The 19,278-nt window shown below is 38.4% G+C and overlaps 3 protein-coding genes and 2 long non-coding RNA genes across 6 annotated transcripts; 3 read left to right on the plus strand and 2 right to left on the minus strand.

Moving 5' to 3' along the window:
• The first annotated feature begins 1,637 nt into the window (after window positions 1–1,637).
• Window positions 1,638–3,795, plus strand: cd79b (CD79b molecule, immunoglobulin-associated beta). Its single transcript, XM_008314006.3, has 5 exons — window positions 1,638–1,798; window positions 2,158–2,448; window positions 2,769–2,887; window positions 2,980–3,033; window positions 3,172–3,795. The coding sequence occupies exons 1-5, from the start codon at window positions 1,678–1,680 to the stop codon at window positions 3,259–3,261; spliced, it is 675 nt and encodes a 224-aa protein (XP_008312228.3). The 5' UTR covers window positions 1,638–1,677; the 3' UTR covers window positions 3,262–3,795.
• Window positions 3,529–6,409, minus strand: LOC103381580 (interferon a3-like). The gene is made up of 5 exons (XM_008314007.2): window positions 5,388–6,409; window positions 4,868–4,960; window positions 4,601–4,750; window positions 4,432–4,515; window positions 3,529–4,335 (listed from the first exon to the last, which is right to left on the minus strand). Exons 1-5 carry the CDS (start codon window positions 5,517–5,519, stop codon window positions 4,243–4,245), a joined length of 552 nt encoding a protein of 183 aa, XP_008312229.1. The 5' UTR covers window positions 5,520–6,409; the 3' UTR covers window positions 3,529–4,242.
• Window positions 4,645–5,097, plus strand: LOC112487375 (uncharacterized). Its single transcript, XR_003050423.1, has 2 exons — window positions 4,645–4,779; window positions 4,893–5,097. It is a non-coding gene; the product is annotated as an uncharacterized LOC112487375 (long non-coding RNA).
• A 1,972-nt stretch (window positions 6,410–8,381) lies between the features above and the next one.
• LOC112487374 (uncharacterized) lies at window positions 8,382–9,430 on the minus strand. The gene is made up of 2 exons (XR_003050422.1): window positions 8,700–9,430; window positions 8,382–8,586 (listed from the first exon to the last, which is right to left on the minus strand). It is a non-coding gene; the product is annotated as an uncharacterized LOC112487374 (long non-coding RNA).
• Window positions 9,431–9,989: 559 nt separating this feature from the next.
• plekhm1 (pleckstrin homology domain containing, family M (with RUN domain) member 1) lies at window positions 9,990–18,590 on the plus strand. Of its 2 annotated transcripts, none has more exons than XM_008313982.3 (12): window positions 9,990–10,175; window positions 11,531–11,623; window positions 12,094–12,335; window positions 12,447–13,112; window positions 13,531–14,029; window positions 14,563–14,710; window positions 15,431–16,423; window positions 16,515–16,660; window positions 16,775–16,968; window positions 17,338–17,401; window positions 17,494–17,651; window positions 17,780–18,590. In XM_008313982.3, exons 2-12 carry the CDS (start codon window positions 11,570–11,572, stop codon window positions 17,886–17,888), a joined length of 3,273 nt encoding a protein of 1,090 aa, XP_008312204.1. In that variant the 5' UTR covers window positions 9,990–10,175; window positions 11,531–11,569; the 3' UTR covers window positions 17,889–18,590. The 2 variants fall into 2 exon arrangements, with proteins under 2 accessions (XP_008312204.1, XP_008312205.1); XM_008313983.3 differs by having other exon boundaries at window positions 9,991–10,175; window positions 15,431–16,417.
• Window positions 18,591–19,278: the final 688 nt, after the last annotated feature.

A 19,278-nucleotide genomic window follows, 5' to 3' on the forward strand; every position in this document is an offset into this window, starting at 1 on the left:
AGGGAAATAGTGGACTCTGGGCTTCTCTTTGCTCCTTTAATATGATGTATAATTGCGTCCCCTAGGGGTGGAAATAGGGAGACGCTGCCTCCCTAACGTGGGGAATGAGTACGGGGAAGCAATTATATTTTGAGGTTTTTTTTTTTTTGTTTTTTTTTTTGCAATGAGGAACTATGTAGTCTTGAATAACATGGTTTGGTAACTTCACTTTTTTCACCCTACTGTATTTTACTATGGCTCTGTGTACAGAGGGGAGCGCTTTTTTTATAAGAGCAAAGGCCAAAGGTCAGACTCCACTAGTGAATATGCTGATGCATAACACTACAGTATGTTGCTTTCTGCAACTTTGCGAGGTTTTCAGTTACAGATGTGTGACAGAAAAAAAAAAAAAGTAACAACAGGAAAAGCACCAAATATAAATGGCCGAGTACAGAATACTCACTCACTATGCAAAATATACTTCTAAATACACTTTTAGTCTTAGATACCCAAACAATAAAATATTTACTATCAAAAGTTAAAACCAAGAGACAAGACTGAAACAAAGGAATTTTTCCTTTTATCTTAAAAACAGACACCATAATCTGTAGACACTGTAGTCGTATAAATGATAATTATTACACATGACCTTAAAGTTCAATTCCATTACCATAAACAGAAAAAACAGTAAAGTAGTGAGAGTATGTTGAAGTGTGTTGACAAGTAGGGAAATGTGATCTGCTTGGCCGATCTGGAAACTTCACTCTTGGCTGCATCTCAGTGTTAGCAGAGTAACATTGGCCAAAGTGACAATGTCTGTGGGATGACTGTGATTTGCATGGCTATGTTTTCTTACAGTAAGTTTATGTAAATGTTGTGGGTTTTTTTCAGATACTGGCTGAGGAAATGCAGCAGTGTGTTTGTCGCTCAGTCCAAGTCTCACAGTTCAGACAGTGGTTTCTTTTCACCTGTTTCATCACAACACTGACATTTGATTTTGCAGCAGTGGAGAGTACAGAGTAATAAATAAGTCAGGTGACAACTGGAAGGAGTTGTCCTGAGTGGAGTCACTCTGCGTGGAGCCATGCAGCCATGTTTTTTATTATGATACATGATGGTGCATTACAGCTGGCAGTTAGAGGAAACCAGAGAGTTTGAAAGACCTTGGCATTGAGGGACAAAAATGCAAACAAACTGAGTTCTGTCAGAAACTACACCACTGTCCAGTTTTAGTTTCAACCACGTGACACCATGACTGTCATATCGGTTTTATTTTCACAACCCTACGTCATCAATGTGCTTAACGTATAATTTGTGTTTTTTCAGGTATATGCTTTTTCTAAAAGTATGAAATTGCTAAAACCATTTCTGGTACTTCAACAGGAAATTTAGATATTCAAATTGATTCTTGTTTAATTTTCTACTCTAAGAAATTCATTTTGGTACGTTGTATTGTTAGCTCATTAGCACATAGTTAGTTCATTTAAAAATCGACCTAAGTCTATTCATGATTAAACTCTAAACCATTGGTTGTACATGTCAATCGCATTCACGCCGATGTCATTAAATTAGATAAAGCGTTTTGGTTGAGCTATTTTGGTAAAGGGCTGCACCGTTCTGCCCCTCATTTTCCTGCTGTTTATGTCGTGTGTCAGAACACGCCACGCAGCCGCTGATGCAGAAACCTCACTCAGTTTCATGACTGCAGTGACTGTGAGACACACGTTTTTATTGCCTTTTAAAATTATTTCTTTCTTGCATGTTATCATGCGCTGGTTACTGGTTGGATGCTTCATTTTGGGTCTGAACCACATCTCAGGTAAGTGATCATTTGAGGTAAAATAGAAAGAAAAAAAAAGACAATTTCAAAAGTCCTGTGGATAAATATCACTGACAGAATGTTGTCCTAGAAATGTGATGATTGATGATTTTCCTATTGAATTGTCACATTTTTTTTACTGTATGAAATGTATATGCTACTCAAAGTATTTGTTATCGTTAGGCTACAATATCAATACTTCCTGTCCACCTGGAGTAAAAGAGGAAGTTTTCTAAAAAAAAAGTACAACTCTAGTTATTTTTTAATACATATGATACAAACAATAATTTACTTTGTTTTCAAACCACTTAAAACAAACTGCCGTTAACTGTGTCACGTTTCTTTCCTTCTTCCTTTAGCACATAGGATTACTCAGAAGCCCCGGTTCATTGGAGTCAAAATGGGCTCCTCCGTGTTGATTCAATGTTCCATGACTGAACGTGTGGACTCACTGAACATGCAGTGGTACAGAGCTGACGCGTACGACCAGAAGAAAGTAGTGCTACAGCTGGAAAGGGACGTGTCTGGTAACAGGAGTTTGACCAAAGACAACCTTCTCACCTTACACAGAGTTCAAGTAGAGGACAGTGGAGTGTACTTCTGCCAAGCTGGCAACACAATGGGGCCTGGAACTCAACTGATAGTCGTCAGTAAGTATAGTAGCCGGAACTCCTTCTCACACCTGGGCGCGTCATCTGTTTGTTTATCTTAGCCCCCAGTGGAAACTGTATGTGGAGGCAGGTGTAATATAGGCACTATGCAAAATTCATGTTTTTAGGTGCTAATTTAAAATCTAGTTGTCAGAAATTTGAATATTCCATATTATGACACAAAAATGAAACATTGTGCTCAGTTTTTTATTTTTTTTATCAAGCTTCAGTACATATGATGACAGATTTATTATTGCTAATTTTGGTCATTTGCAGCTATCAGTTCAACTTGTGTGATAAAAACATATTTTCTCTCACAGAGGCCACAGACTTGACTGCAGCCCAGCACAGGACCACCATCAAGGACGGGCTCATTATTGTCCAGGCTCTGTTGTTGGCCTTGTTTATCGCTGCTCTGCTGATGCAGAAACGAAACCTGGTGAGGAACAGCATGAGCCAAAATATGTCAACTAAGTTATACCTTTTCTTTTGAAAAAATGACAAAAAAAATGGTTTTATTTTTCTGAACAGTCTGAAAAGGAGGATAGCGAATATGAGATGCCTGAAAATGACCACATCTATCAGGTTGGTTGTGTCACAACATTTATAAAATGATTACGGATTTAAATTCTTTATTCTTCACTTGACATGACTTTTCAGATGGTGTTAAATATAACACTCCACACACTGTGAAGATAACTGACGGGTTTCTTCCTCTCTTAGGGCTTGGCAATTGAGACGTGTAATGGAGGAATGTATGAGGAGCTGACAGTTTATGCTCAGCCAGATGGATCTGAGGCCCCGTGGGAATGAAACGAACGAGGCCGGAGTATTTTTAATCAGGGGTTTGAGTTTTAACATCTTAAATATACAGCAGCTAAATTAGGAATAAGCAGCTTCTAAAGTACAGAGGAAATTCTGGGTGATTTGGGATTTTTGACATTCCAAATGTGTTGACATCCCTGTATGTAGTTGTAATGTTTTTTTCTCTTTCTTTATTTTCTTCATCTGTCTTTTTTACTCTTCTCTCTGTGTGATGTTGTTTGAAGTTCTCGAAGACACCAGTTTTAATTTTTAATACTTTTTTGTTGAAGCTACTTTTTTTTACTTGACTGATTTTGTGTTCTTGGAAACAAATCCGTTTGTGTGATGTTCTTTAGCAGATTTAGCTTTTGTTATAATATGAAGAAGGAATTTTAGTCTCTGGGTTGAAATGGGTCTTCACTGGGAAGCAGATGCATGTTTTTGATGCAATATTGTTTAAAACAATATAAAACAATATAACTAAAACATGTAACACCTTTAGATGTAGAATAAAACAAAGAAATGAATAAACAAATAAATAAACATCTGTCGGATGCTCCTTTGGTACCAACTAACTTCAGAATCCCAACTAACCTAACAAATCTCACCATAAACCAGAGTTCAAATTATAGGGCAGCTAAAACCTAATTGGAGACATTTAGGGGGAGCTCAGAAATATTGTGGACTTTTGTGTCACAGGTCACAGACTTTCGACTTTCTCTACAGTCAGTTTCCTGAAATAAATATAGTAAAACCAATCCAACCCCCGGACCACGAGTGGCGCTGTAGGCTACTTATATTTTAGTCACCCCTGTTGATACAGCACGTTTAAAAGAGAGACAGTGAGACAGACAAATGTTGGGTTTGGTAAATGAAAAATCATCTTTAATAGATTCCATTACACATGTAAAAATAATTACTTTATTTGGGCCATAGTTGAATAAATAGATAAATAGATAAATAGATAAATAAATATTACATCAACAGGTTTTAGTCAAGTAGAGATGAGACCAGAAGATCTGCTCTGGTGAGATGATATTCCATTTCTGTTCTGACCAGCTCCCAGGCTTCAGCGCTGTGGCCCTACACAAATAACAATGGAGAATATGATCATTATTCATAGATAGATAGATAGATAGATAGATAGAAGGACAGACAGACAGACAGACAGACAGATACCTGTCTTTCTAGGATGTGGCATGAAAGTCTCTTGAAATACAGCTGCAGCTTCTTGTTCTTCTTCTTGTGGCTGTGTTCACCAATCTAAATATGTAAGAGATACATTTATTTATTAAGTGTGTTTTATTAATCCAATCTAATGCGGTGAAACATCCACTGTGACACTCACACAGGAGCGGAGGTGGTTAATCTGCTGTGACACAAGATTGAAGAAGTTCTTCAGTGTTCTCTCTTCCCATGATGTCGCGCTGTGATCCTCATGCAGCAGATCAACCATCTCCTCCAGAACCTGAGCTGTGAAACCAAGTTTAACCTCCGCCTGAAGGAAGAGGAAGAAACAACACAGACGTGAGATGAAATTGTTTTAAAAATAAAATGTTTTTTTTTTCTTTGTAAATCAGGTTTTGAAAACAATAAGCAACAATGTTTGACTCACTGAATCTTTATCTGCCTGACTGTAGAGATCATCAGGAAAGGCCACAGTCTCCTCCAGGGCAGCATCCTCTGTGGTGTTGGTGGAGTTATTAGTCTGTATCACACACACACATCATGTGTTACAGGGGAAAGAAGATTAAATTAGTGTTTCAAATGTTTATTGTCAAACTAATGATAATAATAACAATGATAATAGTCATCAATTCAAGACAACCTGAACATTAGTGAGTCCAAACGTGGAATCAAATTCACAATACTTGACTAATAAAGATATTTAGATATTCTAGTACAATCGTCTGGTTACATATTTCAGAAAAGAGCTGTAGTGAATTGTATACAGGAAATGATGTCATAATCAGTTTGTGAGTGAAAGGGTCCCTCAGAGACCACCACTCAAAAAGACAGCCAGCTACTTTTATCTCAAAAATTAGATATGTAAAAAAAACAAAGCACAAATCCATGACATTAAAGGCATCGTTAACATTGTTTTAGACAAAATCTAAAAGGAAGCGTTCACTCACCAAACTTTGAAAAAGTTTCAGAGAGTTTTCACTGAACACTTTGAATTTATGGTCCAACCATCTGCAGCTCAGAGTGGAGACGCCACTGCACACACCCAGGAAGAGGCAAACCAACAAGACCCTGCTGATCATTTTGGAAAGAGTAGAAGTAGTTTCTTTATGGAGTTAGTTCAGGTGTCTGATTGTGATGAACTGATGGAGCAGACCTGCAGCTTTATAACAGGACTCACCTATTTCACTTTCCAGTCTGAACCTAATGCTACATGTGTGGGAAATCTTTAGTGGTTTTACTACAGTACATACTACACACATTTGACAGTTTGATGTCATACATCTATGATTTAAATCAGTGTTATTGTTTTGAAAATTGTTGCCTTTTGTGATGGATAATATGAATGTGATTACAGAAACTGAAGTAATAAATATTCCCAACAGATGTATTACATAGTTTTCTAAATTCATAATGACTTTCAAGCATAGAATGACTGTAAGAAATACATCACCTGCATTTTCTGATATTAAAATATGAACATTGGCAGGTTAATTATGGTATTTTCATGTTTTTATAATGTCGTAAATATGAAATAAATGTGCGGCTTAATGTGAACAGAAATCAAAGTTGTTGTTTTTTTACAAAACAAACTAAATAAATTTATTTAAAGAAATGCGAGAGTTTTCTTTCCATTTTTTTAAATGCATCTTTTATTTTTGGAATCACTGCCAGTTTTCATTCATAAAATCATAAAAGGTGTGAGCCTGTGTAATAGTTGTTGTCAAGGGGAAGTCCCTGTTCTCAGGCTGAACCTGTGAACATGATCTTCTGTGTGAAAAAGGGGATTAACTCAAACCTATGTATTCATTGTAAACTGAAACATGAAGCATAAAATGTTTTTGATATGAAACCTGTGGTCTACTTTTTTATCCTATCAATTTTGTTGCTTTAAATTTAAATACAATTCAGAAAAAATAGAATATTACTAACAGACACACTCTAACCTAGTGGTTATATTAAAGAATAGTCCTTAACGGGTGCATCTGAAAACTATTATTTGTGTAGTACTTCTACTCTCTCTCTCTCTCTCTCTCTCTCTCTCTCTCTCTCTCTCTATATATATATATATATATATATATATATACACCCTGTTTTTTAGGCATCCGTTTTAGCCAATACACTTTCAGAAGCCACGGCTCAGAATTCTCTCTTCTAAGTTTTTTTGTAGTGGATATATGTGTGAGTTTAATGTTAATTTTAACAATTTAGCACATTACCCTTCTGTAGAACTCCACTAGTTAAATAGGTCATTTTTTTAAGACTTGCAGTCATTTAAAAAAAAATCGAACATGAGCTGGTATTCGTATGCAGATTAAATAGATTTAAACCCAAAAATTCAAAATAAAGCATGTTAAAAATTCAGTGTAGAAAAATCTCTCCTATCTTGAGAAAAATGATTAAATGCAAGGTTATCATACAATATGTAGGTGGCGCTGTTAAAAAATGCACGTAAAGACATTTCCAAAGAAGCCTGTTGTAGTTCTGTCACATTTCCACAGTATGATATATGTTTAAAAAAGAATTGACCACTGAGTAAAGGAATGACATGCTGAAATAACAGCTAGAGCCATTGTGGCCAACGCCTTATGTTATGATGTCACTGTTGCGTCACCAGTCTGTTTCATTTTCTCTGTGTGGGGAAGCGCTTTCACCCTGTGGTATAACACATGCTGTGCTCTGAAGAAACTTCCATGGAAGTCTAATCATTCAACATGGAACAGTTTACCAATCATTTAAATAAATTATATTTATCATGAGGTCTGCACTGGAAAGTTAATTGGATATATAAAAGACAACAAATGTTAAAAAATGTAGGCAATCAAAATATGTGTACAGTCTTTGTTAGGTATTTATGATACCTTGTATCTTGTATTTTAGGATGATTGTACAACAGGATAAAATTGGTGACAGAACAAGTGGAAATCAAGTGGAAATAAAAAAGATACAAACAAAAGAAAAACAACAAATGAAAATAATAATCATCATCATCATCATCATCTCAGAAAAATAAGTTATAACTACGAGGAGAGTAAAGTTGGTATTGCTTCAGTGAAACACACTTAATTCTAAGGTTAAGATCTTGCAATTGTAATAACAAAGTACAAGTAAATAATTCTAAACTCTAATTTAGTTCTTTAAACATACATACAATTTGATGTCTGTAAATAATATCACTTAAACTTAACTAATATTCAGAGATGTCTGATAATATTACATAAGTTATTTCATTACTAATTATCTAATAGAAAAATAATATTGATTAGATTATTAAGCTGAATAATTCATACATTCTTTGGCTCTTAGTGTAAAAAGGCTTTTGTTTTGCCTGCCATGGTTAATTTTTATTTTCACATTCATAAATATTTATATCTAAAGATTTCCCACACATGTAGCATTAGGTTCAGACTGGAAAGTGAAATAGGTGAGTCCTGTTATAAAGCTGCAGGTCTGCTCCATCAGTTCATCACAATCAGACACCTGAACTAACTCCATAAAGAAACTACTTCTACTCTTTCCAAAATGATCAGCAGGGTCTTGTTGGTTTGCCTCTTCCTGGGTGTGTGCAGTGGCGTCTCCACTCTGAGCTGCAGATGGTTGGACCATAAATTCAAAGTGTTCAGTGAAAACTCTCTGAAACTTTTTCAAAGTTTGGTGAGTGAACGCTTCCTTTTAGATTTTGTCTAAAACAATGTTAACGATGCCTTTAATGTCATGGATTTGTGCTTTGTTTTTTTTACATATCTAATTTTTGAGATAAAAGTAGCTGGCTGTCTTTTTGAGTGGTGGTCTCTGAGGGACCCTTTCACTCACAAACTGATTATGACATCATTTCCTGTATACAATTCACTACAGCTCTTTTCTGAAATATGTAACCAGACGATTGTACTAGAATATCTAAATATCTTTATTAGTCAAGTATTGTGAATTTGATTCCACGTTTGGACTCACTAATGTTCAGGTTGTCTTGAATTGATGACTATTATCATTGTTATTATTATCATTAGTTTGACAATAAACATTTGAAACACTAATTTAATCTTCTTTCCCCTGTAACACATGATGTGTGTGTGTGATACAGACTAATAACTCCACCAACACCACAGAGGATGCTGCCCTGGAGGAGACTGTGGCCTTTCCTGATGATCTCTACAGTCAGGCAGATAAAGATTCAGTGAGTCAAACATTGTTGCTTATTGTTTTCAAAACCTGATTTACAAAGAAAAAAAAAACATTTTATTTTTAAAACAATTTCATCTCACGTCTGTGTTGTTTCTTCCTCTTCCTTCAGGCGGAGGTTAAACTTGGTTTCACAGCTCAGGTTCTGGAGGAGATGGTTGATCTGCTGCATGAGGATCACAGCGCGACATCATGGGAAGAGAGAACACTGAAGAACTTCTTCAATCTTGTGTCACAGCAGATTAACCACCTCCGCTCCTGTGTGAGTGTCACAGTGGATGTTTCACCGCATTAGATTGGATTAATAAAACACACTTAATAAATAAATGTATCTCTTACATATTTAGATTGGTGAACACAGCCACAAGAAGAAGAACAAGAAGCTGCAGCTGTATTTCAAGAGACTTTCATGCCACATCCTAGAAAGACAGGTATCTGTCTGTCTGTCTGTCTGTCTGTCCTTCTATCTATCTATCTATCTATCTATCTATGAATAATGATCATATTCTCCATTGTTATTTGTGTAGGGCCACAGCGCTGAAGCCTGGGAGCTGGTCAGAACAGAAATGGAATATCATCTCACCAGAGCAGATCTTCTGGTCTCATCTCTACTTGACTAAAACCTGTTGATGTAATATTTATTTATCTATTTATCTATTTATCTATTTATTCAACTATGGCCCAAATAAAGTAATTATTTTTACATGTGTAATGGAATCTATTAAAGATGATTTTTCATTTACCAAACCCAACATTTGTCTGTCTCACTGTCTCTCTTTTAAACGTGCTGTATCAACAGGGGTGACTAAAATACGTTCATCTCGACACAACACACAATATCGATTTACAAAGTGACTATTGGGGGTTCCCTATTCTATTGGTGAAGAATGAGTGCAATCAAATATAGTGTAGAGAAATTCAACAGCCTAATGTATTTCAGATATAAGTAGCCTACAGCGCCACTCGTGGTCCGGGGGTTGGATTGGTTTTACTATATTTATTTCAGGAACCTAACTGTACATCTATTAATGTGATTCATTCATCTATTTATTTATTATAGTAGAAGAAGATGTATGTGAAATCTGTCGTAAAACACAACTAAATACTAGGCCAAATACTAGATTACAGAGTACCTAACCTAGTACAGAATACCCACTAATCCAATACTAATAAACCGCGTTCAATCTTCATCTGAAATGATGTTGCAGAAAGTCGTTTTTTTAACCACTGTGCTCTAAGACAGGAACAGGCAGGGAACAAATAGTTCTGACGTGGGCAACACCACCGGGAAAACTACGCTGTTACTCGTCTTTTTTTTTCGACGAACATTAAATGCATCATAGCACTCGTCAAACTCCCATGATGCACTGGTGCTACATTAGACACTTGCACCACCACTTGTCAAAACAAATCCGAGTTTTCGCTCCGTGTTTGTAGGTTTCTTTTGTTTTAAAAGACAAAACTCCTAGAAGGACAACATCCATGAACTCCCACTCATCGGTAGCAGTTGCTAACAGAAGGTCACACGGCTGCTTTTGGATAATATCGGACGTGTTTCGGTAAGAAAGTCTACCTTGCTGCTAATGCTGCATTTAGGCTACTGGACTCGGCTGTAGCCACATGTCAAAACTCGAAATTATTTTATATGACAACATTATCGCTTTTTTCCTGCAACAAAAACAGGACATACCCGGCACCACAACTAGAGGAAGTAGAAAAGACTATAGGGTAGCAGTAATTGTTTTAAATGTTGATGTGATTATTTTGATTACAGAAAATCCTCTCTTGATGAGCACATGAGTAGTCATGTGTTTGCTGTTCGTGTAAAAACAACCTAAGTATTTTGTCAGCTGTCACCTCAATACAACTTAATATTCTGTAAGAGCTCCTGTTGCAGTCACTACCACCTTTTTCTGATCAAGCTTAAGCTTAGAGAATAATGAAATATTCAGTCATTTTTGGAATTCTCAGTAAATTTAAACAATTTATTGTGTTTTTGGGAGACTCACTATCAATAGGTTCAATGTCTGAAATGGTGATTCTTAATGAGATAAAAGTATTGTGACAGGCATGTTTGAAGCAGCGACAGGACTGACTCTCGGGTATATTTTACCGAACAAAATTCGTTCTATAAAACCGGCCGTTAGTTATTTACTTCCTCAGTTATGTTTGATAAAGCAGAATCCAACGTGTTAGATATGATATGATACGATATAGATATTTTTACACTGCACAGATCCTTAAGTTCCCTCAGATCTTTTGGTGTCCAGATTGGGGAAGTTAGCTCTGAGGCATTTGTTGTTACTTCCCTGCAGATCCTGGAGTTCTATTAACAGCACTTCACATGACTTACATTCAAGTGGATACACACCACTGAAACCATGACATTGCAGATACATCACACAGTACAGTCTCATGATGAAGAGTGCTGCGATTGCTTAATGGAAAAAACGCTGCTGCCAAAGTGGAGAAAGAGGGGAAAAAAACTAGTTTCCCTGTCATCCTTTGGCACACAGACGGGTACTTCTTAATCTAAAAAGAAAGAAAGGAATAATAGCATAGTAAAGACGTTGCAGGCAAGCCTATATTTATTTGTATGCCAGCTAGATATTTGCCAACGGTATCAACTCTAGCTTTTAGCTTACAAAACAATATTCAGTTCTAAAATCACAACATTAAGCAACAGACCTGAATACTTTCTTTCCAGTTTCGGTAATTTGTTTACCTGTGTTAAAACTTGGATTTATTAGGGAGTCTTTATGCAACTGTTACTTTACTACTACTTTCCTTTGTCTTTTGCCTTTTGTCCTAGCCAGTGCCAATGCTAGTTTTTTGCAGCACTGGATGGTTGTGGCAATAATAATATATAATAATAATAATATAATAATATATATCCTTTTGTTTTGTGCTGTAGTGTGCAATGTGGGAGTAATACGTTTCCTCAGGAGGTGCCATGTTAGCCACACAGATACCCGACATGCCACCAGAGGCTAAAGATGTCAGACAGGTACAACAACAACAATCTGTTTCCCACGTGCAAAGATCTTAGTGCACTTCTTATTATTTCTTCTTCTTCCTTTTACTTGTTTTTTTTTATAATTCAGTGGCAGTAGTACATGGCTGGGAATCAACGGCTTATTTTTTTTACAGAGGCCATGTTTTCCACCAGGCCTTAGTTGTTTACTAACTGTTTCTATGGATTCAAAATAACATAAGTCATGAATATCGCTAAAACTTATTATGCTTTACTTTGTATTGTTAATATAAGACCAGTATAAAATTGACTGTATACACATTCCTCCATTCTCCCCATTTTGTTTTTTGGGAGGGCAGGTTTTAATTCTAATTTTATAACTAAAGTAAGTTATGTTGTATAAATAAAAAATAACTTGACTGCTCAACATAACCACACCTTTAGTGACATCCACTCAAAAAAGCAAGAGTACCTCAACTTGGTTTCTCATATGTGTTGAACAGATCAAAGAGACGTTGGCACAGTCACTAAAGGCGCTGCAGAAGCGATATGTAACGTCAGACTCAGTGGTGACCAGTGAAGATGGTGATGCTAACTTGCTCTGCTGCGCCTTAGAGGCCATCTTCATCCACGGTATTAGGAGCAAGTACATCCGCACAGAGGCTGCTGGTCGGGCACGGAAAGGGAATCGAGGCCCCCTTCCTCAGCCTTTCTTCTGGAGCCTCCTTAAGTCCATCACCCATCGGTAGGTTCAGGGCAATGGAACACATTGCAAGTGTTGATCTCAAATGGGATGGTTTTGGATACATGGTCAACTTCGTGGTAAATGTAAAATTGTTTGTCATTTAATCTTTAGTGATGTCATTATGGAGCTGGAAAAGATCAGCTTTGTGGGAACTGATGTTGGTCGCTGCAGAGCGTGGCTTCGTCTGGCCCTCAACCATGGCCTGCTGGAGTGCTACCTGGTATCTCTTTTTCGGGAGGACTCCAAACTGCGTACCCACTATCAACCCAGTGCCTTGCTCCTTAATACTGAGGAACGGGAAGTTCTCCTCAGTTATCTCCAAGGTCTAGCGTCACTTCAGTTCAGCCTTTCTTACAAGTCATCTGTTCTCAATGAGTGGACCACCACACCACTGGTCCTGGCTGGCCTCTGCCCTCTATACCAGGCAGATTCACCCAGCGTGTCCCACAACGGCAGGGACTACCTTACGTCAACCCACCTGCGTAAAGAATCATGGGACACAGTTTCTCAGTCATCGGGCTCTTCAGATTTCTTGGATACACAGACAGGGTGTCCAGTGTTAACAGGCAAGGAGTCCAGTGCTATACAAGATGCCAGGACTGCACTAAACTCGTCTAACCTTAGCCTGGAAACGACTGGATCCTCTCAGCTCTCCTCCAGTCTGAGCTCTGATAGCCTCCTGCAGGGGCAGGACCCCCACAGCTCAACAGAACAGTGGTCCTCCTGTGACCTGGATTTACCTGTAAATGGTAATATAAGCACGAGGCAGCAAAAAGAGTAAGTCTATACAGTATCATACAAGTTAGTTGTTTAGACTATTAGGCTCTGGTTATTGTAAAAGAAAAAACAGTGTGACACTCTGTTGCTTGGTGTCATGCCTATATGTTATATGTGTTAAACATACTTCCTAAAAACAAAATAGTTTTTCCTATTACAAATATTCACCAAGCCATAGTTCGACTGAACCTAAAAAATGTATTGGGCATGTCAAAGGTCATTTGTATAAAAAATGTATACACCATTGACAGTAAGTGAGTCAGCAGAAATAATAAATGGTGTGTTTAATATTGTTGGGTGAAAAAAAAATTGCTCGATTGAATTACAGGCTCCCTGCTCTCATTATTTATTTTTAAAAATGAAATAATCATAGAACCGACAGTAACGATATTTTATTGTGATTTCTCTGTCCCTGTAGTTCACTCACAGGTGAGAGTGGACAATGCAGTCAGGACTCCCTGCGTGAGGACTCCTTTGTCTCAAGTATGGGACCAGATCAGTTTTCAGACACAGCAGTTTTAAGTGGTTCTGACAGTGACATCCAGGCCTCTGCTTCACTGACCCACGACCTTAAAGACCGGCCTCCGAAAACAGTCCTGTGGGAATCGCAGCCACCGACAGCTGCGGATGATGTGCCATTGTGTGCTGAAAATCACGTCAATTACATTCCATCTGATGTTTGCAAAAATATTTCTGTGGAATTAAAGGTGGACATGCCGACAATCTCTGACCCTGTAGAGACTGTGGAGGCAGGAAGTGCAGGTGATGTTCAGGAGACGTTTGAGTCTGTTCAAGAACAGACTCAAACGTCTGCAGCAGCAACTTTAAAGAACAGCAGCTCACAGCCGCTGCTACACCCAGGAGAGCAACACTTCATCAGCGTGGTGAGCAGGAAACAGTCCACAGATTCTCTAACAGTGAGTATCTTACCGGCAATATCCCTATTACCATGATTCAAAGCTATTCATTATGCTGTCATGTTATTTTGTATAGTAGGACAGTAATAGAAATATGTGTACCTACGTGGAAGTACTGATGTTTTTTATGTTTGTTATGTTTGAATTGAAGAATTTTAAGTGACTTTTCTAATAATTTTATTCAATGAGAAGACATCTCCCAGTTATTGTGTATTATCCGATGTTTTGAAATGTGTACATTTCTATGTGGATTAAAGGATTGGGTCAATATAAAGCACATCTGACTTCAAAGACATGGGGATCTAAAAATATTTTCCTAAACTGTGGTTAAGTGACACACATCCTCTTGTTCCTCTAAACTAATAATACTGAAACACAATGCGTATTCATTTTTAACACTTTTTCCGCTATTGTCACATGAACATATCTCTATAACTGAATAGTAGGTAAGAACTGATCTGATCCTGGATGGATAAAAAGTATTTTCTTATTGTGTGTTCTAATGAAATGACATCCGTCTTTAACAACTGCAGCATTCCCCTTCCTGGATCTCTGATGATGATATCTACAAGCCTCAGCTCGAGGTGGTCTCAGATCATGATAAGGCCCTCCTATCTGTTCCAACACCTGAACCCGAGGTCTCTCAGACGCCACCAAGTGTCATTCATCGCAGACAAATAGGTAATAGCAGTGGTTAAAAAACAAAACAAAACAAAAACCGGAAGGTCACGTGTTATTCTGCCACGCAGGCCAATGTCATCTGAGGGCACTAAAGTCTGTAGGGTGCAGACTGTGTAATGTTAAAAACCACTCCCATTACACTGCTGACGCAGCTTGTGTTTTTCCTGAATTGTGAAACAGGAAATCACCTGTAGGCCAAGCTCAACTGGAGTGTGATTATTTACCTACAATAAATTCCTTGAGTCTAATGATTAAAGCGAAAGTGTTGCAACAAAATTTCCAGGTGAAAATTTACCAGAGAAGGAAAAATGTAATAAAATGAAAAACTCTGATTGCCAGACTGTCAGTAGGCCAATTTTTTATTCTCTAACATCCTCTAAGGTAAAAGGAACATTTTCATACAATTATTATATATTAAAATATATTGAACAGTCTGTGACTCTGGTATTTTTAAACTTTAAAAAAATCTTTTTAGTATTATTCTTTGGTAACAAGTATGGAATTTATTCAAAAATATGTATATGTAAATACAGTATATGTATATATAAACATATATACAGTATATATATATAATATATATCAGGATCAATATATTGAAATTATAAACATATAATTTAAAAAATATTTATTTGTATTTATTGATGTATTGTGGCCTCGTCCATTTTTCACCTGACGATTTGTGTTGGTAACCGTGTGCCTGTGTGTCTGTTTGTCTTCCAGGACTATCCAACCCATTCCGTGGTTTGCTGAAGCTCGGTCATCTAGAGAGACGAGGTGCTTTGGCGATGTGGCATGACTATTACTGCGAGCTGTCACCCTTTGAGTTTCGCCTGTATTCAAATGCAGAGGAGCGGACATGCTGCGAGAACTGCTACCTGGTGCGTTGTGAAGACGCCCAGGTGACCTCATCTGAGGGCCGCTTTGAGTTGGCGTTTCCAGGGAAACGACTGTACCTACGAGCAGCAAATCAGGATGAAGCGGAGGATTGGGTGGACAGGATACTGGAGGCTGTGAACAAATGTCGGCCAGCATCCCACATGGATGAGCAGTGGGAAGTCCTGCGACCTACTACTGAGAATGGTGCAGATGAGTGCACATTCTCATCACCATCCTCTGCTCCCTCCAGCCCTGAAAAAGGCGTCTCAACGTCAGACTCAAGGACTGGTGTAGGACCTGAGGCAGCTTCTCTGTCGGTTCAGGAGTTTGACTGGACAAGGACTGGTGATATAGAAACCGACGCCATCAAAGAGGCCGTTTTGTACTTCTCCACAGATGCTGATACTCGGACATGGACACCTCTGGTCTTCTCTCTCTCTCTGGAGACCTTGAAAGGATTCCGTGTTCAAGATGGAAGAAAGTTTGTGCATCTAACTTATCCAATCGAAGAAATCCGGGATGTGGTGCCTGATGTCTCCTCAGGAGGACCAGATTTTTTTAAGCTTCTGACTGTTAACAAAACTCTTAGACTCAGGGCAGAGAACCCAGAGGAGGCTCGCTCATGGAGGGTTTCGATCCGTGGAGCTCTGGACGCTTACCTGGAGAGTGGGGAAGGGTGTTGTGATGATCCAGCTGCAGTACATCAGGGAGTGAGTGGGAACCTTCACAGGCTGGTACAACACAGATTAAAAGAAGACGCATCTCTTTTGGTGCATCTGTGCACAGTGCCATCAGAGAAGGGACTGGACACTCAGAATTTCAAGTGTGCAGGTGACAGTGAGTGTTAAACGTAGTGTGACTGTGAATCCTGTTTCTCTTGTCTATGTTAGTCAGATGCCTAGCTATAATTTTTTTGCATCACTTACAGGTTGTCCTCAGCAGATCGGTCCGTCCCTGGGCAGAGCCAGGCTGTGTGAGTTCTCTGGCCAACACTACTGTGAATCTTGTCACCACGGTGACGCCACCATCATCCCGTCTCGCATGGTGCACAACTGGGATCTCACTCAGAGAGAGGTGGGTACCACGTGTGTTGACGAGTAACTAAGGTCTGAATCACTACTACCAAGACCTCTAGCACATGCCTGATTATATACAGGTGAAATTAATTGCTGTACTTCCTCTCTACAGGTATCCAGGAAAGCCCTGCAGCTATTAGCCAAGATAGAACAGGAACCTCTGCTGGACCTGGGGCAGTTAAATCCTGGTTTACTGAATCATGCTGAGTCCATGGCTCTGGTCCACAACCTGAGACAAAGACTCCGGCTCCTTGGTGACTACATACTCACCTGCCGAAGCAAAGCTTACAAGAAACTTCAGTCCAGGTCTGTCTATGGTGTTGTTTTTACCAGTGTCCTCTTGTGTCAGCCTGTCCTTTCACTCAACATCAGTTGTTTGGTGGATGTGATGACCAGGTATGAAAATAAATAGGGCTTCCATTCTTATGTCTGGATTTCATGGATAAAAAATAAACAGCTTTCAGCAAAAAAAAATAGACATTTCCAATTTGTATTTTCTAATTAATAAATGAATACTAATAATTATGATTAAGGAAAGAAAGTGCACTACTTGTCTTTGTGACACACCACTCGAACCTGAAAACCTTCCAGACCTGAGTCCGCATCCTTAACCTCCAAGTCACAACTTCCCACCACTAATTAGATTAAGTATGTATGTATTATTTTTCTCTATAGAATGGGACAGCGACTATACTTGTTGGAGTCAAGCCATCTGTACAGTGTGATGGACCTGAGACAGGTATCCAGCTGAGGAAGTCAATTTGTTGTTTTGCTGTATTAACTTATCCACATCCTTCAAAATGCAAATATGTGTGTTTTTGTTTTTTTAAGATAGCAGAGGGTCAGTTTGCAACCCACCTGATGACACTTTTGCAGTTTGCCTCCAACCATGTTTTCCAGTGTGATCTGTGTACACAGCGTGGCTTCATTTGCCAAATATGTCATGCAAATGACACCATCTTCCCCTTTCAATTTGACAGCACCACCAGGTATGTTTTGGAGAACTGGGGCTGGTCCATAACAGACTTTGTTTTCTTCCATATAGTTTATTTTTTGTTGTTTCTTATTTATTTAATGTTACAATAATTGTGTTGTTCACCTTTCGTCTTTGGCTCAGGTGTAAGGAGTGTAAAGCTGTGTTTCATCGGGCGTGTAAGACTCCTGGTCTGGGCTGCCCTCGCTGTCAGAGAATGAAGAAATACCAGGAGAGGGACTGCCAGGACTGAGACCAGAAAGCAGGGTAGGGGTATGAAGATCAACACCAAGACCACCCTACTAAACAGACTAGACGGTAAAGTTCCAAATAGGCAAAGCTTTACGTGAAGTAACCTCAAGTGCACTTTTATGAAATGTGTAGCCTTCCCAAAATTACACGAACATTGAAGAGACTCAGTGCCACAGTAGCGCCTACATGTGGTGAATTAGTCAGACATTGCGCTTTACAATGCTCTTACCATGTGGCTAAATATTACTAACTGATACCTCTCTATACTGATGGCATCACGTGGAAAGTACTGCAGACTGTGTCTTGGAGATGGGTGTTGCTATTTAGCTATAAAAAGTGCCAGTAAACTTTTTTTTCCTAAAGGTTGTTTATTGGTAGTTTGAGGTATCAGGAAATTTATGGGCAAGAAAAGCAGTGGCACACGGCAGTAAAATGTAAAACTAGACTGTTTATCAACCAAATGACTACATCCATTTCTCATGCACAGTCTATGCACAAGACAGCATTGTAGGTTACTGCCAACACTTTTATGTACTACGTTTTTGGTTTTTATTTTTTTCTTTGTATCATTGTGTTAAATGCATTCTTAATATGTCATGTTTACCAGAAACCTGCCCTGTGTCCCACAAAAGCAGATAGAAATAACAACAGAGTGCAGGAGTGAGGTTGTGGCTTTTAAATGCAAAAGTGATGAAAATAGATCCTGAAATGTTCAGACTTACATCATTGTGCCTTCATTAGTTAAATTTAATCTTTTCACTACTTCGACATGGACTAAAGTGGGGCCAAAAGCTATCATCTGGTCATTGTTGTCTTAATTGGGGGCAGCAGTGGCTTAGCGCTTAAGGAAGCGGACCTGGGTCCGGAAGGCTTCAGGTTTGAGTCCACTAGCTGCCAAGTTACCACTGAGGTGCTCTGAGAATGGCTCCGTCCCCACACACTGCTCCCCGGGCGCTTAAAGCTGCCCACTGTTCACTTTGGTGATGGGTTAAAAGCAGAGGTCACATTTTGTGGTGTGCTGTGTTACAATGACAAATAATTCATTATAATTTAATTAATTTTAATGAAACTATATGGCAAAACTACACTTTATTATCATTTTCAGGAATTTTTCTCTCAACAGTTTTAATTTTAATTTTACAGTGGTGTTGATTTGATTTAAATGATCTAAATGTCTCATATTTGTTCTGCTGCTAACCAAACTGGGCTACGTCATGAAGATTCTGATGTGAATAAGGTATAAGAATGAAGGATGAACAGACACGTCGGTGCAAGTCAAGCATATTTGGGGAGAGGGGAAAATTCCTGGATTTCACACAGATTCCTGAAGTCAAACCTATTTCTTTGCACTTTTGCACTTAGCTTTGACTGTTACCTGGATTTTGCAATCA

This window comes from Cynoglossus semilaevis, chromosome 8 (genome assembly GCF_000523025.1).
Source record: "Cynoglossus semilaevis isolate Cse_v1.0 chromosome 8, Cse_v1.0, whole genome shotgun sequence".
In the NCBI taxonomy this organism is placed as follows: domain Eukaryota; kingdom Metazoa; phylum Chordata; class Actinopteri; order Pleuronectiformes; family Cynoglossidae; genus Cynoglossus; species Cynoglossus semilaevis.

Coding starts and splice junctions, on each gene's coding strand:
- cd79b (XM_008314006.3), top strand. CDS start 1,678: ATGACTGCAGTGACTGTGAGACACACGTTTTTATTGCCTTTTAAAATT. Junction 2,449..2,768: donor AACTCAACTGATAGTCGTCA/GTAAGTATAGTA, acceptor TTTCTCTCACAG/AGGCCACAGACTTGACTGCA. Junction 3,034..3,171: donor AAAATGACCACATCTATCAG/GTTGGTTGTGTC, acceptor TTCCTCTCTTAG/GGCTTGGCAATTGAGACGTG.
- plekhm1 (XM_008313982.3), top strand. CDS start 11,570: ATGTTAGCCACACAGATACCCGACATGCCACCAGAGGCTAAAGATGTC. Junction 14,030..14,562: donor AGTCCACAGATTCTCTAACA/GTGAGTATCTTA, acceptor TAACAACTGCAG/CATTCCCCTTCCTGGATCTC. Junction 14,711..15,430: donor CATTCATCGCAGACAAATAG/GTAATAGCAGTG, acceptor TTTGTCTTCCAG/GACTATCCAACCCATTCCGT.
- LOC103381580 (XM_008314007.2), bottom strand. CDS start 5,519: ATGATCAGCAGGGTCTTGTTGGTTTGCCTCTTCCTGGGTGTGTGCAGT. Junction 4,751..4,867: donor GTCAGGCAGATAAAGATTCA/GTGAGTCAAACA, acceptor CTCTTCCTTCAG/GCGGAGGTTAAACTTGGTTT. Junction 4,516..4,600: donor TTAACCACCTCCGCTCCTGT/GTGAGTGTCACA, acceptor TTACATATTTAG/ATTGGTGAACACAGCCACAA.